General features: G+C 39.7%; 1 protein-coding gene across 5 annotated transcripts in view; it reads right to left on the reverse strand.

Annotated features, from left to right (window-relative positions):
• The window catches only part of LOC109851612 (serine/threonine-protein phosphatase 4 regulatory subunit 1-like), a 136115-nt gene that overhangs the window by 60434 nt on the left and 54695 nt on the right, over window positions 1-20986 (reverse strand). Inside the window, exon 1 of one of the 5 annotated variants that reach the window (XM_020422727.1) lies at window positions 18328-18772. The exons of 3 other annotated variants lie outside the window; for them this stretch is intronic. In XM_020422727.1, the coding sequence (XP_020278316.1) occupies window positions 18328-18415 (88 nt within the window). In that variant the 5' untranslated portion in view covers window positions 18416-18772. Of the gene's footprint in view, window positions 1-18327; window positions 18773-20986 lie in introns of those variants that run through there. One more of the 5 variants, XM_020444436.1, reaches the window with a different exon arrangement.

Below are 20986 nucleotides of genomic sequence, written 5' to 3' on the forward strand. Positions count from 1 at the left end.
GAGACTTTTATGGGTCGTACGTTTTTCTAGGAATCTACGGTCCAGAGAGCCTAACCTACCCAACTATATCGATTCTCCAAAAAGACCAGTTCTTTTATATAGCAAGAAAACATTCACGACTTTTACGGACTGCTTATGCGAATATATGATTTAATTGCTGCGATCGAGGTAATTAGCAATCAGAATATATCGCAAGTGTTAAATACTGCTTTTTTAATATCTTCTTTTATATAAAGTGTATTTCTATTTATAAAAATTTAAATGTACTTAAGAAGAAATTATACGTATGTGCATGAAAAAAATAAAAACTATTTTCTCTAAATATATTGTAACAATAAAAGACATTGCGACAATACAACAAAAATTAAAAAGAAAAGAAAATACATATAAAAAAAAAATGTACAACAATCATCTTTGTGTGTCGGCAATATCATTACAGGAGAGATTGCCATTCTGATGCTCTGATGCTTTAATACTTTTCGACGTGAATTCTATATGATAAGTGGAAAATCGTTGCGTCGATCTTGACCGCTGAGATATGATCTGATTGCGTTGATAAAGAAGTGAACGATCGCGAGAATCGTAGCAAAAAAAAAGAAAAAATCGTCACAGGATCGGAATTGCGTAAAGCCATCTTCAAAAACTCAAATCTCAGTTATAGTCCTAAGAAAGGCCAAGGAACGCACGCAATCTCCGTATTAGAAAAGATGCTATGTGTTCATCTCCTTTCTTTTCTTCTCTATAGTTCCTTCCTTCGCCATCTTTTCGCCTTCTCTATGTCTCATTCGGATTGGTCTGCGAGCCTAGTCATTCAGAAAACACAGAATGCAGATGGTCACGTGAGTTGTAGATACCGAACTGCCGCGAGGAAGGCCCGGAGAATGAAGAGAGAAAAAAGAATGTGTGTGTGTGTGCGCCATGGCGCCAAGCGGTTCACTGCTTATTCTTGTCGCTCTTTGTCGTACTATTCAGAGGGATGAACAAGAAGATATTTCGACACCGAACATTACTTATCTGTCTGTTAATGTCAAAGACGTCAATTAAACATAAAAAATTTGTATGTAATAAAAAAAATTCCAAAGCAAACTTAGGTTTTCTATATTATTTCTCTCCAGTATTAAATTTTATCATTAAAAATACATTTTAATAAAATGTAGGTATAAATGTGATTTTGTATGTAACACAAATGATATTTGTTACATAAAAAAAGACTTATTGTTGAGGTTGTTTCACGACCACCATGAGATTATTCTCTCGCCGAGAACCTGGCGCAATAAAATTTATGCACTTGTGTTATATTTTGCGAGGAATAAGTAGCAAACGCGCACGCGCACACTTATCTGTATGAATCGTAAAGTGGATAGTCGCGGCCAAGATATCGCGCGGAATACGCGATATATTTCGAAGTATAAAAAAAGAAGTGTAAAATAGAAGTGTAAAAGAATTAACACTGAAATGCGATTCCGGCGAATCTTACGAGCAATTTACTCACGTAAAGAGAGAGAGAGAGAGAGAGAGAGAGAGAGAGAGAGAGAAAGAGTGAGAGAGTGAGAGAGAGAGAGAGAGAAAATGAGACAGACGTAAAAAATAACCGAAAAAAAAGATAGGATCGTCGATCGTTCGTAGTCATCAAGCAGAAAACCGACTGGAGTAACATTCGTCCCTCGTGTGCACGAGCGTGTTTCGGGCACTGTGTCGGTGGCCCGATTCTCAGAAGGACCTCATTCGTTGCTCGCTGCTATATATCTCCTTCGAAGGAGAGTGGGAGGAGAAGGCCTTGCTTTCTGCCTGTCTTTTATCCACTCTTTCGTCCTCTTCTGTGTCTCATCGTGTTGTGCCGAAGAGAATCCCGAGATGCTGGGAATAACTGCATACTCTTACGGAGCGAGCACGTTTACGGACACGAGCGAGTGCGCGCGCGTATGTGTGTATAAGTGCAGTGGCACTAAAAGTACGCGTACCGGCGCGGCGCCCAAAAGACGTAAACGTCGGCTGAAACTTAATATTTCCTTCTTCAAAATCCGAGCGTGAGAACGTAGATAAAAACGCTGAGGCCAAATCTGATAAAGGAACAAGGACCTAAAGTTGTGCGTGTCGCGCAATTATCGAAGGTTTGAACATGAAAAAGAAATGTGAACCACAGAGATATAGTCTTTTAGTTCCTATCGGTTAATTTACACTTTCGAGAATTGTTGAATGTGACTGACACAGAAAAAAAAAATGTTTGAATATTTCTTTCGTGCTTAATTTTTTCTGATTATTTACAAAACACTTATAAAAAAATTGTAGCTTTATGTGGATGAAACTGTAAGAAATGTTACATTAGGCAAAAATAAAATGAAAATTCTAGTTCACATTTCTATTCTATTATTCCAACAAAAAATTATCCTACCAATCAACTCAGCTTTGCTAGATATTTATCGAACCAGAAATTTCAGAAGTTGACGTGCAACTTTGCGGATTAATAAATAGTTTTTGGTCACAAATGAGAAATAGTGAAGCGCGGAAGTTGTAAATATTATAAATAAAAATTAAAAAAGCAGTTTAGACAAACAGATATCTATTGAAGAACGGTGATGATTCGTGACTTTTTTGGTGAAGAAAAAAGAAAGAAAATGATTGAAAAGACGGGAATTTAAAGAAACGAGAGAAGCGAAGTAAACAAAAATTCCCACTCTCGTTGCGTGCAGATGTACGCTCATGTGCGCACATCAAGAAACAAGTTCAAGCAATTAGAATAAAAAAGAATAAAAACAAAGAAAAAAATGAAATAAACGGATACTAGATGTAAACAAAGACGAAGAAAAGAAAGACGTTATACAATAAGGAAAACAAAAGATGTTAAGAAAAAAAGAAAGGAAAGGAAGATGTTGAGAAAAGATAAGAAAGAAAAAAACGACTACAATAGAAACTGTAAAGACGAAAAGAAAATGCAGAATAAAGTAAAAAATAATCGAATAAAGAGAAAGAGAAATGCCAAATGACGTTGAAATAGAGTACATAACGAAAAGAAGGCAGAAACACGAGAGAAAAATCATGAAAAGAAAGAGAAAGAGAGACTCCCTTTGGGAATCTGCGAGAAAGAAGCGATCTACGAAAGCATCTGATGGCGCCGCGTACGAAGGACAAAAAAAGTCCCTTGCGAAAAGAGAAATAAAGCTTACTCATCAGATCGAAGATGTGCGGAAGGAGAAGAAGGAAGATAGAGAGGGAAGAGATCTTTTGAGAGAACCGCGAGAAGTCTCGAAGATGGGCCTTACCAGGCGCACGATGGTGATACAGGAGAGTAGAGTAGACGAACGAAGGAGACGCGTTCGGACGGTAAAGAGGCGAAGGTGTAGAGAAGACGGCGGGAGAGGTGGTGGAGAAAGAGGGGCGGGTGTCGTGGAATGCGACCGTGGTCCGGTATATACGCGCGTCGGTCCCTATGTCAGGGTATTTGTGTATTTATGTGGAACACCGGAGAACCCCGCCGACGAGAAACAGAGAAATAGAAAAAAGAGAAAGAGAGAACAGAGAGAGAGAGAGAGAGAGAGAGAGAGAGAGAGAGAGAGGGGGAGAGAGAGAGAAAGGAATCTTTTTGCGTGAAAAGGAAGGACAAAGACGAAGAAAAGAGCCAATGGCCAGCCAAGGTGTGCTGCCCTTTTGCTACGAGAGAGCGAGTAGGTAGGTACACTCTTGAGAGAGCATCCGACTATGCAGCAAGAACACCAGGAAACAAACGACAGCCACCCCACCATCATCACCGGTACCACACCGCCCATTGCCACGCTTCTCTCCTTCTAGTCCATCCTTCTCTTTTTCTCGCACCGCGCCGTGCAGAGCGGTCACGCTGATCTCTGCTCCGCTCTGCTCTACTCTGTTCTGCTCTGCTCTACTTTGCTCTGCTTTGCTCTAGCTCTGCTCTACTTTGCTCTGCTTTGCTCTAGCTCTGCTCTGCTCTGCTCTGCTCTGCTCTGCTCTGTTCTGTTCTGCTCTGTTCTGTTCTGCTATGTTTTGCTATACTCTTTTCTCTTCTCGCCACTTTTCTGTCTCCTTTTCTCTTATACATTCCCGCTCCGTTCTTCGAAATTCCACCGCGTCCCTGAAGCTACTTTCTTTTGGAAGTTTCTGAGACACCGTGAGGTCAAAAACACGCGCTACTCTGTTGGAATTTTAGCGTAAGCAGTCGCCGACTGTGTATCTCCGAGATCAATCGCTCGCTCGGTGATGTGTTCTCTCAGCATGAGCCGTGAGAGGATTAGATAAGAAGCTTATTAAAGCTTTAAATTTATATCTGAAGCTATATAAAAATTGCTAAAAAAAAACAATAAAAATTTTTGTCAAGAGAAATTGTCGATCGTTTTAACTTAAACATATTGCGATAAATTCAATGAAATTTGCGATGGAATTATTTCAATCAATTTATACCGAATAAACCCGAAATAATTTGAGTGATCTTAAAATAAAAATCTGATAGAGAAAATTTAAAATATTCAAAATCTCGTAATTATTCGCCATCACATATAAAACATGTTTTTTTTTTCTATATATCTCTTTTGAGATATAGATTCTGCCTTTTCTCTTAAGTTAAAGAAAATGGAAACTTTTTTTAGTCGATGTATATAACAAAAAGTTTTATTCATCTCGAATCGACACTGATAAATGACAGTTCATTATCCACTGTTTGTTAGAGTTTTGAACAGGTCAATAACCTCACCTCGTCGATCGATCGATTTGTGTTTCGAGATTTCTTCGAAAGCGTTATTTTCATTGGAAACACTAAGTCGTCCGTTCTCTCTTTCCGTTCGTTAATCTTTCTCTCGTTACCCAGAACGACGAGCGCAACGCGAGCGACTGGTACGTGAGAGAATGCCGTCAATGCAACGGCGGCGATTTCGGAAGAGAGCGAATGAGCAGCGAGAGAGCGAGAAGAGAGAAAGAGTAGAGGAGCAGTGCAAGAAGGAACAGGAGAAACAAGAGAAGATGGACGCGAACGGAAAGGGAAATGTTTGGCGTAGGATACCCCCTCGCGGATACTGTACTCGTCGAGAAATATTAATCCCGAATACCGTGCCGTGAACTAGTCTCGAAGAGAGAATCGCAGCGCAACCCAGTATTCAAATCACGTGGGTTTCCGTCCAGCGCGACTGCGACCTGGACTCTCGGTCACAGTGCTCGATCTCGTGATCGCGTTGATAGGAGGCAGGGTCACGAGCGCGCGTACCTTGACGATGGTGAAGCACACACTTGTTTCGTGCGTGTAATGCGCAATCTGACAAAGAAAGCTGGCAAATTGTATATACTGTCAAATGTCTCTAACAATAAAACAACGTATAAATAAAGTCTCCCGCGAGTTTACACGCGTTACTTTTGAGTCGCATTATATGAGACACTCCAATTAATCTTAAGATATAACTCCAAAATACTTCATATAATACTATCTATAAACGGAAAGACTGGAATTTTTCTCAACTTCTCAAGAGTTTTACATGTCAATTATGGATATACCTTTACCAATACATATACCGATGAGAACCAGCTCAAAATTGGTTTATCATATTTATTTAAAAATTCTTTCCTCTCCTTTCGTTTGCACGCATCTTTCTCGTCGTATACTTATGAAAAGACAGAGATCGCGCTGTCTCTATCTTCTCGGGAGATTCATGCAGCATCTCAGGCGGTCCATCGGCGACGGTGGCCTTCCCCTCTTTCTCTTCCTCATCCCACTCTGTGACACTTGAGCTTTCGATGGAGGGAAACATAGCGTGTGTATAGACGCACATATGCGCACACATACGCGCGCGCGTTCATGAGTGTACGCGACGCAGCGATGTGAGAAACAGTAAGAGAGAGTGAATAAGGAAGGAAGGAAAGAGAGAGAGAGAGAGAGAGAAGCGTCGTACGCCGTGGGAACCGAGGAAAACGTTTCTCGCACACCCCTCTCACCCACCTTTCCTCTCTCTCTTTCTCTCTACTTCACATCCAACTATACTGGGTTCACTCTCTCTTTCGCCTTCTTCGCCACCAATGACGCGCGCGGCTAGATACACACACATACACACAGTGCGTATAGGATTGATACACGCATATACACACGTACACCACGAAGATATACGTGAGCGAGAACGAACGTAAGATCACGTGACCGGCCCGTAACTTTCACAGACGTGCGCGACTCGTTTCGTCTCGCTCTCCTCGCCGTACATCCACCCTCCGTGTTCTCTTCTCGTCCCTCTCAACTCCTCATCGCTACTTCAGCCTCCCGCGCACCCGTCTCCTCACTCGCTTCCTCTTATATTTATTCGAACGACGCAGTTGCTCCCGTGGTAGGTACGCGCAACTGCGTCGTAGGCTTCGCCGGGAACGAGATCTGCGTACGGTGTTTCGCTTCCTTATTCGACGCGCATCGCGTCGACGAGAACCGTTTCGGCCGCTCTTCTGTTGCCGCGAGCACGCCGCGCGAAACACACTTCTTGGTCTTCTCACCGCGGACGTGACATGTCGGAAGACGTCAATGAACGTAGGAGCCCTTCGTGGTGTGGTTGCGCGCGGTCAGACAACTAATAGTGACGGCTACCGGACAAATAGCGCGACTTGAATCAAGTTTTTACCAAGCCATTTAACCTCCCGATCAACAGTTCACTTCATACCTATCGCGAAATTACGTATAAACAAGTGTTGAAATAACGGATTACATTTCTAAACGTTTACATTTCTTTCACACAGATTTTTGCAATAGAAAAGCAAATCAAATATCCCACTGTTAGGCAAAAAAGCTTTAGAGATAATAAATAAATAAGAGAATATTAAAACTTACAAAGTGTGTAAAGCGTACAGTTGCAGACAAAAACACGCATTTGGAACTTACCTAGAACAAGAGAAACAAAGAGGTTACAATGAGTAACATAATAATAAAAAAACACATTTTATTGAAAATTAATATAAATGTAAATCCATTAGACACATGAAATAGAAATAGAATTTCTTTCGCACATATGTTTTGTTATTAATATCATTTGCGACAATCTCGATGCGCTTCGAAATTGCAACCGTTCACGCGCAAGATAATAGACAACAATTCATGCCGAATGAAAAAACTTTTCTTCAAAACTTTGCCAAATGTATTTTTTCTTCCAACAAGTTTGCAAGATCTTTACTCTCTTCAAGAAAAGAAAATAAGGCGAGGGGTAGCGACGTATGTCTAGAACGAGAGACGGAAGAGGTGAGAGAGAAAGAAGAAAGCGAAGACGCGCGTGATCCGAGAAGCAGCAAAAGAGAAGAGACTAAACAAGAAGAGAGAAGGCCGCGGTCCAGATGAAAGGAGACCAAGGGAGGTCGCCGCCCTTCCAGGAACCCTTATAAACTTGGACCCGATCTTCGGGTCTTTTTCTCCCTGTTCCTACCGTACGCTTACTCGTTCGCGCGGCGCACAATTCACTAGAACGATCCTTGTGCGAGCACGCAAACACGTTCGCATACGGGCGATCACGTACGCGTACACGCATATTCTTTTTTAACATTTTTATGTTACTTTTTCATAAAACTCAAAATTTTTCCGCTGATTAGATTCGCATGAGAAGCTATCATTCGCACACATGTATCTGAAAAACGATCGTTGTGGCAAAACCGCGTGTTACGTTTTCAAAAATAAATAAAAATTTATCTTAAAATTACAACTTTTAAATTAGTGCAACAAAGTTGAATAGAACGAAGATAGAAGCAAAAGTCGCTTGAAGTTTGTTGCCGAGGATAATGCAAACAAGTACTTTCAACACATTCCGTATCGGATCGATTTTCGATGACTTTCCGTTTAAGCCGCGTGGATCGCATACGCCCCATGTTATCAGAATTAATGGATTTGCTTACAATATTTATAATACTACAAAAATCACAATTATTAAGAAAAAAGTGTAGAGTTTAACACGTTCAATGCGGAGTCGATTTTGTTCGACTTTTCGCGCGCCGCGTCGCCTAAACAAAAGTCTAGTGTCGGTTCTCAAGGACCGACGTAGCGCTTAATGTGCTAATGTGTTAATGTTTAATATTGCATAGTGTCTTATGCATGTAAAAGTTTTAATATATTTATAAGAAGATATGCTAATGTAATAATTATTTCCTAATACTGTTTTAATCGTTGTCTAATTATTTTATCTCTTGTGCTTAGAAAAAAGATTATTGTGCATAAAAAAGATTGTTACAATAAATATATTTAAAAAAAATTATTATTCCGCAAAACGGAAGAAAATTCCAAGAATGGTTGAGACTATCTTACTTGTTTATAGCAGAAGGAATATATCAATTCATCAAAAAAAAATTGGTTGTAAACATCTATCACTTTAAATAACTTAGATTTGTTTCAACGCGTTTCTTATGCAAGACAAAAATTGAGAAGCAATGTCGTCTATAAATATCGCTAACTATAATAACGCTTTGTTATTTATGTGAAAAATTATAACCTCCAATAACAGTAGATACTCCCACCGTTGACGCAAGCAGCAAGGGGTTAAACATGTTTGACGCGAACGCGTAGGAGGATATTCTCTCGAAAGCGGATTTCACGAGTGAATCCGCCCGCGCGTTTGCGCGGCGTAAGTTAAGAACGCGAGGAAAACACCTACTGCTCTCGACGACGACGACGACGACGACGACGACGACGACGACGACGGCGCTGCGTACGCCCCCGGCGAACGAGAGAGCAGCGAGTAAAGTAATCACCGGCAAAATTGGTTGACGAGATAGTCAGATTGGCCGTTGGCCACTTGGCTGCTCGATTGTCCAGACACGCCTCCGGCGAAATGAAATTTGATTTTGTCGGGCAATTTCGCGCCCAAATCAACCACCCTCTCCCCCTTCTCCAGCTAACTCTACTCCGGCCCCCTGTGCTCGAAAAAGCGTTTTGTTGGGCCCATGCCGTACCGGAATAGGGGGGTCAGGAATGTGCGATCGGAGAAAAGCGGAGGGAACGACAGAGAGAGTCGTATCTTGTAACCTCGTTAAGAGCCGCACTCTCGCGGTATTGGCCTCATTGAGCGTTCGGGAGCATCTTTCCGAAGCATCGAGTGCACCCTTAAGAGTTCAAAGGGTGGATAGCGAGGGTTAGGTCACCCCACATAGAAAGAGAAGGTGGCGAACAATCGCGAGAAGAACCGACTTTCGCGGCTGGAAACATCGTATATTCATGTAGTAGAGTGAACACATCAATAACATATATCTAAAAGATAGAAAAGTTTTAAATATTTTAACTTCTAAAATCTGCGTAAGTTTGTATAAATACACACATACAAGAGAACATTTGCATAGATTATATTTCTGTCACGATTAATTATCGTAAAAAGTTAAAAGCGACGATTAAGATCTTATTTCATTTCTTAAATTATTTCTCTTAACCAATATTTTGCAATAATTTTTTAAATATTTTACAATGAAACAAAATAAGGAGGTATTGTGGTTTACTTTTTGGGTGCCAAAAAACAAAAAGTTCGGGATCAGGATTAAAGAAGATCAAGAAAAAAACAGATCAACTAACATCTGTGACGAGAGATATTGCGAGACATTCTGCCAAGTCCCATGTACTAAGAATCGAATGAGGCGGCTGAGTGAGACAAAGCAGAGTTTTCCATTCCTTCTCTTCTTGCGCTTTTCTATTGCCGTTCGCGTTTTGGCGGACGCGAGCGTTTCTCGATTAGACACCGGAGACTGCTGAGAATTCGATTACACGCGGAGGCGCGAGTGCGCTTTAAGGGAGTGGCTGTCCGGGCATTGTGCCGTGCGTTTGGATAATTCAATTTTCTTTAAAGTAATTACTTGTTGCTTCCACCGTGAAAGTTTGTTTCCATTTCAAAGTGCGAGCGACGCGTCGATAACTTCGCTTCCGCCGTGGTCGCTTACGCGTCGAGGTTGCTCTCTCTTTCAGAACGAGATGAGAGATGTGTCTTACAACTAATTAGTAGCGAAACTTATAAAAAGTACTATCTAATTCACAATAAAAATTATTTTAATATCTAAAAACTGCTCAAAAACGCTTTTTATTAATATAAAAAAACAAATTATATTAATCTATCAGTTTTCGACATACACACGATGAGATACAATCTTTCAGCAAACATAGTTAACGATCATCAAAAGTTAAACTTTTACAAATTATCGGCGTAATGAAGTTCTTTCTCTAAGAAGTATTCGGGAGATCGCACGCAACAATTTTCTATTTTTACGATAACATAATCGTGCGATTGTGATTAATGAGAAGCATTAAAAAGTTATAACAAATCGATCAATTTTCGGAGAATAACGATATAATAGTTAACGATTGTCAAAAACTCTGATTAACTCCTGATTTCTAAAACAAATATATAATTTATTAAATAATAATGAAATGTTTATTAATCACAATAATATTAAAAAATAACAAGAGAAACAGAAAGAAAATTTAATTAAATAAGTACCGATTATATACATACAATATAAATTTTAATATTGTTTAAAAATAAACATATTGCACTTTGAGTATATTTTATTCAATTGCGTACATGTATAAAACAGTTTAACTATGTTGTAGTCTAATAACGCAGAAAAAAACAGCAAAAAGACTCTACAACATAGACTGCCGCGCAACCGCCATTAATACGCTGCGTAAGGCGCGCCAAATTCGAAAGCGGCAAAACAAAACGCAAAATCATCTCCAGACATTTTTGTCACGGCCAAATAAACATTAGGTATGCAGATATGATTTATAACTTTGCAATTACTACCGACGTCATATAATCGCCAATTGTATTCGGACAATATATAATCTAAACTTTATCGTCACGGTTCTCGCGTAAAAGTACGATACCGCTATAAAACCTGCATGGTATTGTATGCAAATCGAGTTTATCCAAGAAAAGAGACTAATAAAGACAATGTGTTAATAAAAGCAAAACTTCTTAAAGTAGATAAATCGTAGATTGAAGAATCCATATTGATTCAAAAATTCATGTTTTGGAACTAAACCTTCACTGTTTAAACTAGCGAATACACTTTTTTTCACATTTTTTTTGGCACATTCCTGCCAAAAGCGCTATTAAACAAGTTTCAACATTTCCCAGACGTTTTACTCTCTCCCAAAGATTAGCCGCTATACTTACTTTTTAATACTTCTCAGTAATCGGAACAATTGCAAGGTTATGTTATCGTAAAAATACAAAATTGTCGCGTGTGATCTCTCGAATACCTCTCAGAGAAGGAACTTTATTACGCCAATAATTGTATCGACATTCCTGTTTGATATCTTGGTAACAAAAACACGGGGAATCGGTGAACGGTGGTATGCAGCAGACGAACGGCGGAAAGCAGAAAGCGAGCAGGAAGCGAGCTCTCGTGATCTCGGTTGCCTATTTTTGGCCAGACTTCGTAGAACCGTACAGTTTCTCAGCCAAGTTTATGGCGCCGCCGTCGCTCATTCTATGGTTGCTCGATAACACCCGGTATCCCTGATAACGTAACGATATTAAGTGCAGACGCGAATTAATTTTCAGAAAAAATCTAAACATAATCTTCCGCTTAGAATCGACTGCTGCGCAAATCAATCAGTAAGTTCGATACACTAAAACAAAAAATTAACTAAAAGTAACAATTTTTATATATTAGATAAGTTAAGAGGTGCTTGATTTTAATCACACAGTTCAGTTGCACAGTTCAAAGTGCATTATTTAGTACATTATTTACAATTTTGATATTCAATGTAAATTTACACGAAATACTCAACTTTAATTCTCCAGGTGAGTTTTAAACAGCAGAATCAAGATGACACAACTTGATAAACATCTTAGAAATAACAATAAGTTTAAAATGCTTTAACTTTGCGAAATTTTATCGTAGTATTTTATAAATAATGAAATGCATGTCAATCTGCATTTATATAAATGTGCGTGATTAAATTCAAGATTCATGTAGTTTTACAAATCGCTTAAAAATTTGCTTTAATTGCGATAAAAATTTTTTTTCATTCGAGTTTTTTCAGTTATTTCTGATTAATGAAGAATAATTCAGCAGATATGTTAAGATATGTATATACACACATTAATAATATTCGAAGAAAAAACAATAGTTATTTTTACATATAAGTTATCTGACATCTAACAATATTTATAAAAAAATTAATGTATTGTTTACTTACTGTTGCTCTATTAATGTGTAATAACAAACTTTGTTATTTGTATCATTTGTGTACTTTGTGTACTGTACTAGAACCGCTGTACTGACCGCCATTTTGTTAATTCAAACGCTCCTCAATACATAGCACGCGCGCTAAGCGCTCAGGAGATTCCGAGCGGCGGGAAAATGTCCGTCAAGCCAAATGATTACTTACGCAATTAAGAGAGGAAGAGCCAGAGCAGGGTAGGTCGACGACCTAACCCTTGTTTCTGAATCGCGGCACCATAGCGACCCCTAAATCACGACCGACCAGGATGGACACGAGGCTATCGGTACTCTATCTTCCGTACAAAGAGTACAGACGCAGGTGGGACGCGTGCACGAATATTTTGCGTACGTAATATGTACATATTACGCGTGATTGCGTGTATATGTACCTGGCACGAAACACAAGAGTCACGCACCAAAACAAACCCTCTCTCTTTCCGTCTACTCTCCTCTCGCGCGATTGTACGTTTTCGCTCGAGTATTTGAAAAATTTTAAAACGCCAATCTTCCGCAGTCAACAACATAGTTAAATTTTGACAAGTTTTTTTTTGTAGGGTAATGAGATTTGAGCTGCGTCGGGTTTTATGCTGCATAGATAAAAAAAAAAAAAAAAAAAGAGATGTAAAGATAATGCGTGCAATCATTTTGATATGTACCTTTATGTTATATTAGTGTTGATTTCAGTTTTTTATTGTTATTATTAACAAAATCATTGTCAGTTTAATTAATTCATCAGAATAATAAGCAGTGCAATCGTATTTTACGTAAAACAACTACTACAAAGGATATCAAAAGTTTAGCGATCATTTTGGGATGTGTAAAAAGATAATAAAGACTAGAGTACAGCAAAATATAAGCACGTAATTTTCGGTAATATCGAAGTTACCCGAATCATCAACGCAAATAATTACAGAGCAATTGTTAGATTTTCTTTAATGTGAGATAATGGAAATAAAAAATGTAAAACAAAAAGGAAATAAAAATCCCTGCAGAAGAGAAAATTTAAGGTGCTTTATGTTTCTTTCTTCAAACTTTGCTAACAATTATTTATAATTCATAATAGAATGCGTATATTTTAGAATATACTTGGAATAGATCACATATACTTGAGAATAATTTGAAGGACGAGAAGAAAATTCATCCTTTATGTTAGAAGAACACTTAGGCCGATCGAAGAAATCACGATAGAGTCGTTTGTTACAGTAGAGCGACCCGTTTCGACGGCATATTACAATTTTACTTCCTCTACCGGGTGCTAATTTACTTTAGCCGCACTGACTTTTCCGCGAAAGCATCCATCAAGTTCCATTACAGCTTCCGACGTCCACCGGTCTCGGACACACCCCTTTCGCATTCGCCCTTAAGCGCATAATATCGTTACCCTTCCCTACGTCCGACAACGGGTTGCTACGAGTTATCTAAGAACGAAGCAACCAGTTCCGATCGGACTATCTTTAAAATCTGCCGCTATTGTTAAGATTGCCATTTCTTTAACCACGATGTGTATGCGACATTAAATCAAACATATATAATTGCTGATTTTAAAATAATTCAATACATATTTAAAATTGTTTTTTGTTCTTTCATTATTTAACGTTTCTCAAAACATGCGTGCTTTTATCACATTACGTGTTCCGTCTTTTTTATATTTATTTATATTTTCTCGCATATCTGATATTTAAACGCAGTTAATTTCGATTTTTCTTTATTGTACTTGGAATATAATTTTCGTACTATTCGATGTTCAATCAAAATGTTGAGCACTTAACTTTAAGTAAAATAAAAAAAATGTAAGGTAAATATTTATTGCTATTCTCAATTTTGTTACCCCGATTAGTATTTTATAAGAATTTTAATAATTAAGTAAAGAAAGTTTTTACACGATTGTTTTTTTTAGTCAGATTATTGAATTCGTTTCTCTTTCGTTTTGAAGCTTCGAGAAGCACCATAAAGTTCGAAATAAAAATCGATAAAACTTTGTACGTTAACGGTCGCATACTAGTTTTCTTTAAACCCTCCGACCGGTCGATGCACGTTATAAAAAGATGCGCGTACGTATTATGTGCAACATGTGCACATCAAATTAAAAACAACTCATAAAATTTTCCCTGAGAATATTGATCTGATTCTTAAAAAAAAAAAACAAAAATAGAAGAAATAAAAGACAAAGAAATGAGTTAAACATTCTACAATACTTTCCGAAATAAATTTAATCCTTTATATACTATCCAAAATAATTCACTGCAAAATTTCTGAATAAGTTTTGCAAATTTTATGATAAGTAATTTGTAACTTTTACTAAGATTTTGTAAAATATATAAAAATAATATAACAAAATAATCGATATATTTGCAAGATGGTGATTTATTATTAATACTTTTTTTTTAAATATGTTATTTTTTGTGTTAATATTAACAGGACAAAATTGTACGAACTACTATAACTCAAAAGTTGCCGATGATTTTTCGGAAATTACATTGTAACTTTAAACTTCATATATCTACGTGAGTCAAAAATTAATGGTATATTTCAAGCATTCCTTATCTCGATTCAAAGATTATCGTGATTAAGATCGTATGAAGCAATAGTTTAGATCTTCCATTTGCAATGTGATTGGTTTAGCTTGAAAGTCACAGGTAATAATCGCTGACGCTTCTCGAGACCGCCGACGCTTCAAGATCACTCACGTGTTTTCCATCGCGTCGCCATTTTGCCCGTTTCGCCGCCATGCCAAGCCTGAGATCCCCACCGCTAACATTCGTCTCTCTCGCGAAGTAGTTTGTTCTTGATAATAAGGAAAGCTTCAAATTTCGCGATTCGAGGTAATACGAGCAAGTGAAAAGATTCACAAATTGATTTCGCAAAGCCGGCGCGAAGTTCGGTTTTGCCGACGTAAAGTGATCGTCTACTGCAGCTGTGCGTAACTTTGCCCGCGGAGAATGTAGTGTCGCTCCGCGAAGCAATGAATCTCGGCATCACGCCGAGAATGATTCGTTCTCGCGTCGCGTCGCGTCGCAAGTCGATGAGTCACGGTCTGCTTTCAAGCGCGTTATCGAGGCCGATTTTCAAGACCTGACGCGACGACGATAGTCTACAGATTCAATTTTGCCAAAACTGTTCCGGATAAAAAAACGAGGACAAATGTGAAGACAAAGAACTTCCAGATCAAGTCCGAGATTGTTATTTATCCCGACATTTGAAAAAAATAGTTTTGGAACTAAAAGAAAGGATGTTTGTACGGTTTCACGCAATTCAAATGTTTATCACTGAAATATATACATATATGTATATACACAAAATGACAGATGTACACATGATGAACGTGTAACGGACGCAAATGTGAATTAAACGTCCAGTTTTATGTCAGCACATGTAACGGATGTCTCACATCCTAACCTTGTCCTCTCTCTATAAAAGCAGCAAAGCATTTCGCGGATTTTAGGATCCGTGACGGGGGAGAAGATGGTAGAGAAAAATACAGAAGGATAGAGAGATCGATGATTCTTCGTCCCAATTTTCAAGGAGAACATCGTTATTTCGCAAACGCGCGACTTTACCTTCTTGGAACGCCTGAATCGCGTCCTTGAACGACCGGAGGACGTCGAGAGCTCAACGAGTTCTCTCCGGAAGGTCTATTCTTTAACTCGTTAACGCTTGAACAATGATGCAGTGTCGCTGCGCAGCTATTTTGTGATGCGTTTTATCTGCGCAACGATAGCAACACTGTCTTTTATCTTCGGCATTAACAAGTTACAAAATTCTCCACCATCTTTTACCTTGCCATCATTGCCGCATTAGTGAGTGTCGGATACCGTCGAATCATGTGTCTGGAGTCTCGCGCGGACAACGGCGCGGCGTCGGCGGCGACGGTCTGTAGCAGCCAAATGAGACGCGCGCTCGAAACGGCCGATTTTCAAATACCACGAATACCGAACAAGTGAGCCAACAGAACCGGCGACCAGCTAGAGAACTGTCCTATTTAACTGTATCTTTTAGGCTTGTGTGCGTTTACGTTCTCTAACCCCTTGTGTCTGAGCAGAATTATGTTATTTTGTTTCAGGTTATGTCTGTTTGATTACATACTTAGTATTTAATACACTGTGACACAACAAGTTTTTAATGTTTACGTTAATGAGTATTTATGATTTAGTGCATAAATTGTTACAAATCTCACGGCGAGTTTAAAACATTTGAAAAAACTTTAATTAAGTTAGACAGCAAACATGCTTCACATCTCCCGAAGAGATGTCAAGACATTAAAGTTTTTAATCAAATATATTCTATCTCTGAAATGTATGTATGGTTTTAAAAGAAACTTGTAAATTAAATAACTTGTAAGTAGATGACAAAATCTTGATTCAATTTTAAACAGATTTTATCACATTTTCACATTTTATCTAAAGCTTCATTTTTGTGATATAATTAATCGCTTTGAACAAATTCTAAAGTTAACTGGAGATGTGCCTGATATCGTAGTGTGTAAACATTTCAGAAATTATTTTTTAAGTACATTTACATAACGATCAAATGGTCTAGTGTCAAAACAGAACAAACGTGTTTATTTCTTGTGGAGAAAGAACGAAAAAAACAAAAATGCAAAATTCCTCAAACACATTACAGAAACTCAACCAAGAAATAAAAAAGTGGATATCGCATAAGGGACATTTCGAGCATTTGGAAGAAAGCTTTTTAATGTGGCGTCTTTTGAGATAATTTTGCAGTCTGGACAAAAGAAACCGCAATGTCGTGAGAATAGCGCTTATTTTCACGGCTGATCGGAAAGCGCGGTGAGCCGCGCTCGTCACCTCGTGACATTTTTATCGGTTCGGCCGCATTTTCGGACGCGCAACAACGCGTCGCATCACGACGAGGGACGACAGTGAGTGTAACTCGCATGTCGAAAATAGAGAGGCGCCGCTCTCTATTTTCCGCTAGGAACCGCGCGCGCTCGAAGACGAAGACGAAGACGGCTACGGCTACTATTACTACTACTAGTACTAGTACTAGTACTATTACTACTACTTACTACTACTACTACTACTACTACTATTACTACTACTACTACTACTACTACTACTATTACTACTACAACGACGACGATGACGACAATGACGCTTATCGTTATCCGTCTTATCGAGTATTATATAAGCGTCACCACATCGCCCACGTCATTTGCGACAGTAATGTCATAAGGGTCTTTGTAGGTGCGCGTCTAAAAGTGCCTAAAATATATCGAGAAATCCGGACAGGTGTACAAGGATTAATCGTTCAAGATGGAAAGACTTTGTAGGAATAAAAAAAAACAAAAAAAGCGTATTAATGTACTTTGTGACGTGGCACGGAGAAAAATAAATAGTGTTCGATTGTGCTCGATTTTCACGCGTTCGTATTCTACTTGATGCGCGCGCGCTAGATTGCGAAATGGAATTTCAAAGCAAAATGACAAAGGTCACAAACGTATTTGACGTTTGGCTTACATATTATTATCGCGTGTCAAAATCATCATAATCACACACGAGTTCATGAAAATTTAATCTAACCACAGCAATATTGATTCATCGACGATTCTTTCAAAATGATTTTTTGTCTTTTTATAGAATTCATATTTAAGAAGTACGATCAAACATAAAACGGCAATTAAGTTTCAAGTAAAAAGGCGCAGCTTAAAATCATTTTGATTTTACCGTTATTTTTACCTCCGAGTGCACAAAAACACATTACTACTATTTTTATATGCAGAAACTGCAACGAAACACAGCTGAAGAGAGAGACAAATCTAAAGTTTCAGTCGCGACAATCGGTAGCTAAGAACTTATAGTCTCGTTCGTGATTCTTCAAAGGCTGCTCCTCTTTCATACGCATACGTCTCTCTTCGTCGACGATGCATCTCTGTCGTAGCGACAAGCCCGCGGCGCCGCTGACGACGACATTCGCACGCCGCGGGGTTTCGCGGCGCACGCCGAGACCTACTGCGCAGATTCCGTGTCACGCGGTTCGCCTGTGCGTCGCGCGGAAAACTTTGCAGTCGTCCGCTCGGGCGTTCGCTTTCGCACATTTTCTAAGCGCGTCTCGTGCAAACAACTTGCTCGCTGACGCGCGGGCGAACCGCAGTCTCGTTTGTATTCGCGTCACTCATGTGGTCGAATGGGCGCACTTTTTTCTCACCTTTGTCACACGTTCTCCATATTCGTCTCTTGTTCCTCGATCGTCTTCTATCAGATAACGATACTCTCCACAAAATAGTTTCTTTCATCGTGTATCACTTCGGTTACTTTGTGCTCGCGTCGCGATCGGCGTGTCACGCGTATATTGTTTAAGATATCACATCGCGTAATCGAAGCAGCCGTTCTCTGTTGGAAGCGATACTTACAAACTCCGATTTCCACCAACAAACGCGGTTCTTTCGAACGAATGACAACAAAGTACGTAGCCGATCCATGTCGCGTGATGTTTTCCGTCGTTTTCACTTGATCGCTTACTTGGACGAGTGTGAACGGGCAATCGACGAATAAACGCAACACGACGTGCGGTTAATGCGCGATACGTACACGACTAGCTCGCGTGCGCAGAAGCGAGGCGCGCAGCAGACGCAGTTCAAGTCGACTTGAGAGAGCGACGGCGACGGCGGCGGCGGCGGCGGCAGCGGCGGCGGCGGCGACGGCGACGACGACGACGACGACGACGACGATGACGACGATGGATGATGATGAAGGTAGCGACGACAGTGCTGGGCACACACACCAAACCGCCGTGACCTCTCTCGTATTATACCGGCTTAGCGTACCACGCGGTTAAAATGGCCGCGAACTGTATATCTTGTTTTCTCTTTCCTCTTTCCCACTCGCTCGCATATATCACGTATCTTCGCTGCGGAGCAACGACTCGATAAAATCGTCATCCTCGTCGTCGTCCGTCGTTGCATTGTTGAACGCGTCGCGGAACTGCGTCGCTCGCGAACTGGCACGAGTTACAAACTCAAGATGCTAAAGGAAGGAAGAAGGAGATGGTAAACGGAAGAAGCGCACGCGCGCGTGCGAAAGCGACGACGGTGATTTGTAACGTAGTACGTAGTACGCGGCGAGTAATAGTAGTAGACACGCGCGAGAAACCGCGTGGGACTGTGCCGCGAGCGCAAAAGCCGCGCGCCATATCGCGCGCTCACGCGTTGACGAACCGGCCCTAAAGAAATGCGACGCAAGCGAACTGTTGCGAGCGCTAACGCCGCGCGGTGGCCATCGCCGGAACTGCGTGAGTAAATAGCGGGTCGACGACGGCGGGCCGTAAGAAGAGTCGCGGGGAGGGAAAAGACGCGTTCACGTCGTGCCGCTCCGCTCCGCTCCAACCGACTGAGAACGCGAAAGAGAGGCCGGGGGTGGAAGAGCAGGGAGAGATATCTCAGAGTGCGTCGGGCCAAGTGCGTGAGTGTCGTCACATCCGGTATTCGGGGTGGCGCTGTACCGGGGCCGAAGCGACATATATGCGTGCGTAATCTCGTATGTGCACGCACGCACACATACCAGTGTACATAGACGCGCGCGCGTTTGTATATGTGTGCGTGCGTGCCGCGATAAAAGCGGCCGTGGTGCACACGTAACCGACGCTCGTGCGTGCGTGTCTACGAATCGCCGCGGATAGGGTGAGGAGCGAATACGGCGTAACACGGCGACAACGCGACAACGGCGATGATGACGAAAAAGACGAAGACGATGAGTCCAGTCTGGGGATTAAGATTTATGTTTTCGTAAAGCACGACATTTTTGTCAGCTTTAAATGTGTTGTAATCGAAAAACATTTTGCTTTCCCTCTTATTTCCTTTAACGTATCTATGTGCACATGTTGGTTTATATTGAATAAAACAGTTAATAATCATAACAAATACAAAATGTACAATCAGAAAACGTTGATTAGATTCATTGCATTAACTTGAGCTTTGCTCCAATAATGTGCGTGTGCATAAATAGGTATTAAATAAATAATACAAAAGTAGCGCATAAATAAAAAGAATACTTTAGGAATACTGTTTCTCTTAATTATAAGTCTCATACCGCAAAATTGCTATGTAACTTTGAAATTTCACAACGCAGCGCTTTTATAAACTTGTGTACTTTTTTTCTAAAAAATGTGGTAAAGTATGCATATGGTGCATATTTTTCTTCTGTAAAAGTGAATGGTTTTCGATCAAAAATTGTTGTCATTTGTTATAACATAATGTAACACTGAATCGAATGTCTAATAATGCTATAGAAATAAAACAATGATTATTGGCAAAATTAAAAAATTGAGTACTTTGCTGTGAATAATCACTTGCTACCGCTGAGGAAAGTACCGACTATTTTGTGTCGGCATTATCGCGGGTTATTGCCGATAAAAGACCTTGAACGTTCGATAGTCTATGTGCTGTCACGTGGTTAGCGACATCGCGAGCACGCGGCAGTTACCGTTTGCGAGAAACGATTAGAGCGAAACGTTCACCTCAGTTCTTCTCACCTTTGCGAAATCTTTCAATTAAGAATGGACTATTGATGCTTCTGATACCGAAAGATATCAACACTTAGTTCACTTGTACACTCGAAAAAATCTGTTGTTATATAATTTATATATTAGTTTAAATTATATATAAATCACATATATGTTGTACATATTGTATTTTGCGACAAATAATGAATTCTTACACATAAATGATGAATTCATACACATTGTTTATTGAAAATTATTATATATATTCAGTGTATGTGTATATTGTATATATATATACATATACACAGTTTGTCCGGAAAGTTCCCGGACTACGTGAATTAAAAATCGAAAATGAAAGATATGGTTT

This window comes from Pseudomyrmex gracilis, unplaced genomic scaffold (genome assembly GCF_002006095.1).
Source record: "Pseudomyrmex gracilis isolate BER0280 unplaced genomic scaffold, ASM200609v1 scaffold_0, whole genome shotgun sequence".
NCBI lineage: Eukaryota > Metazoa > Arthropoda > Insecta > Hymenoptera > Formicidae > Pseudomyrmex > Pseudomyrmex gracilis.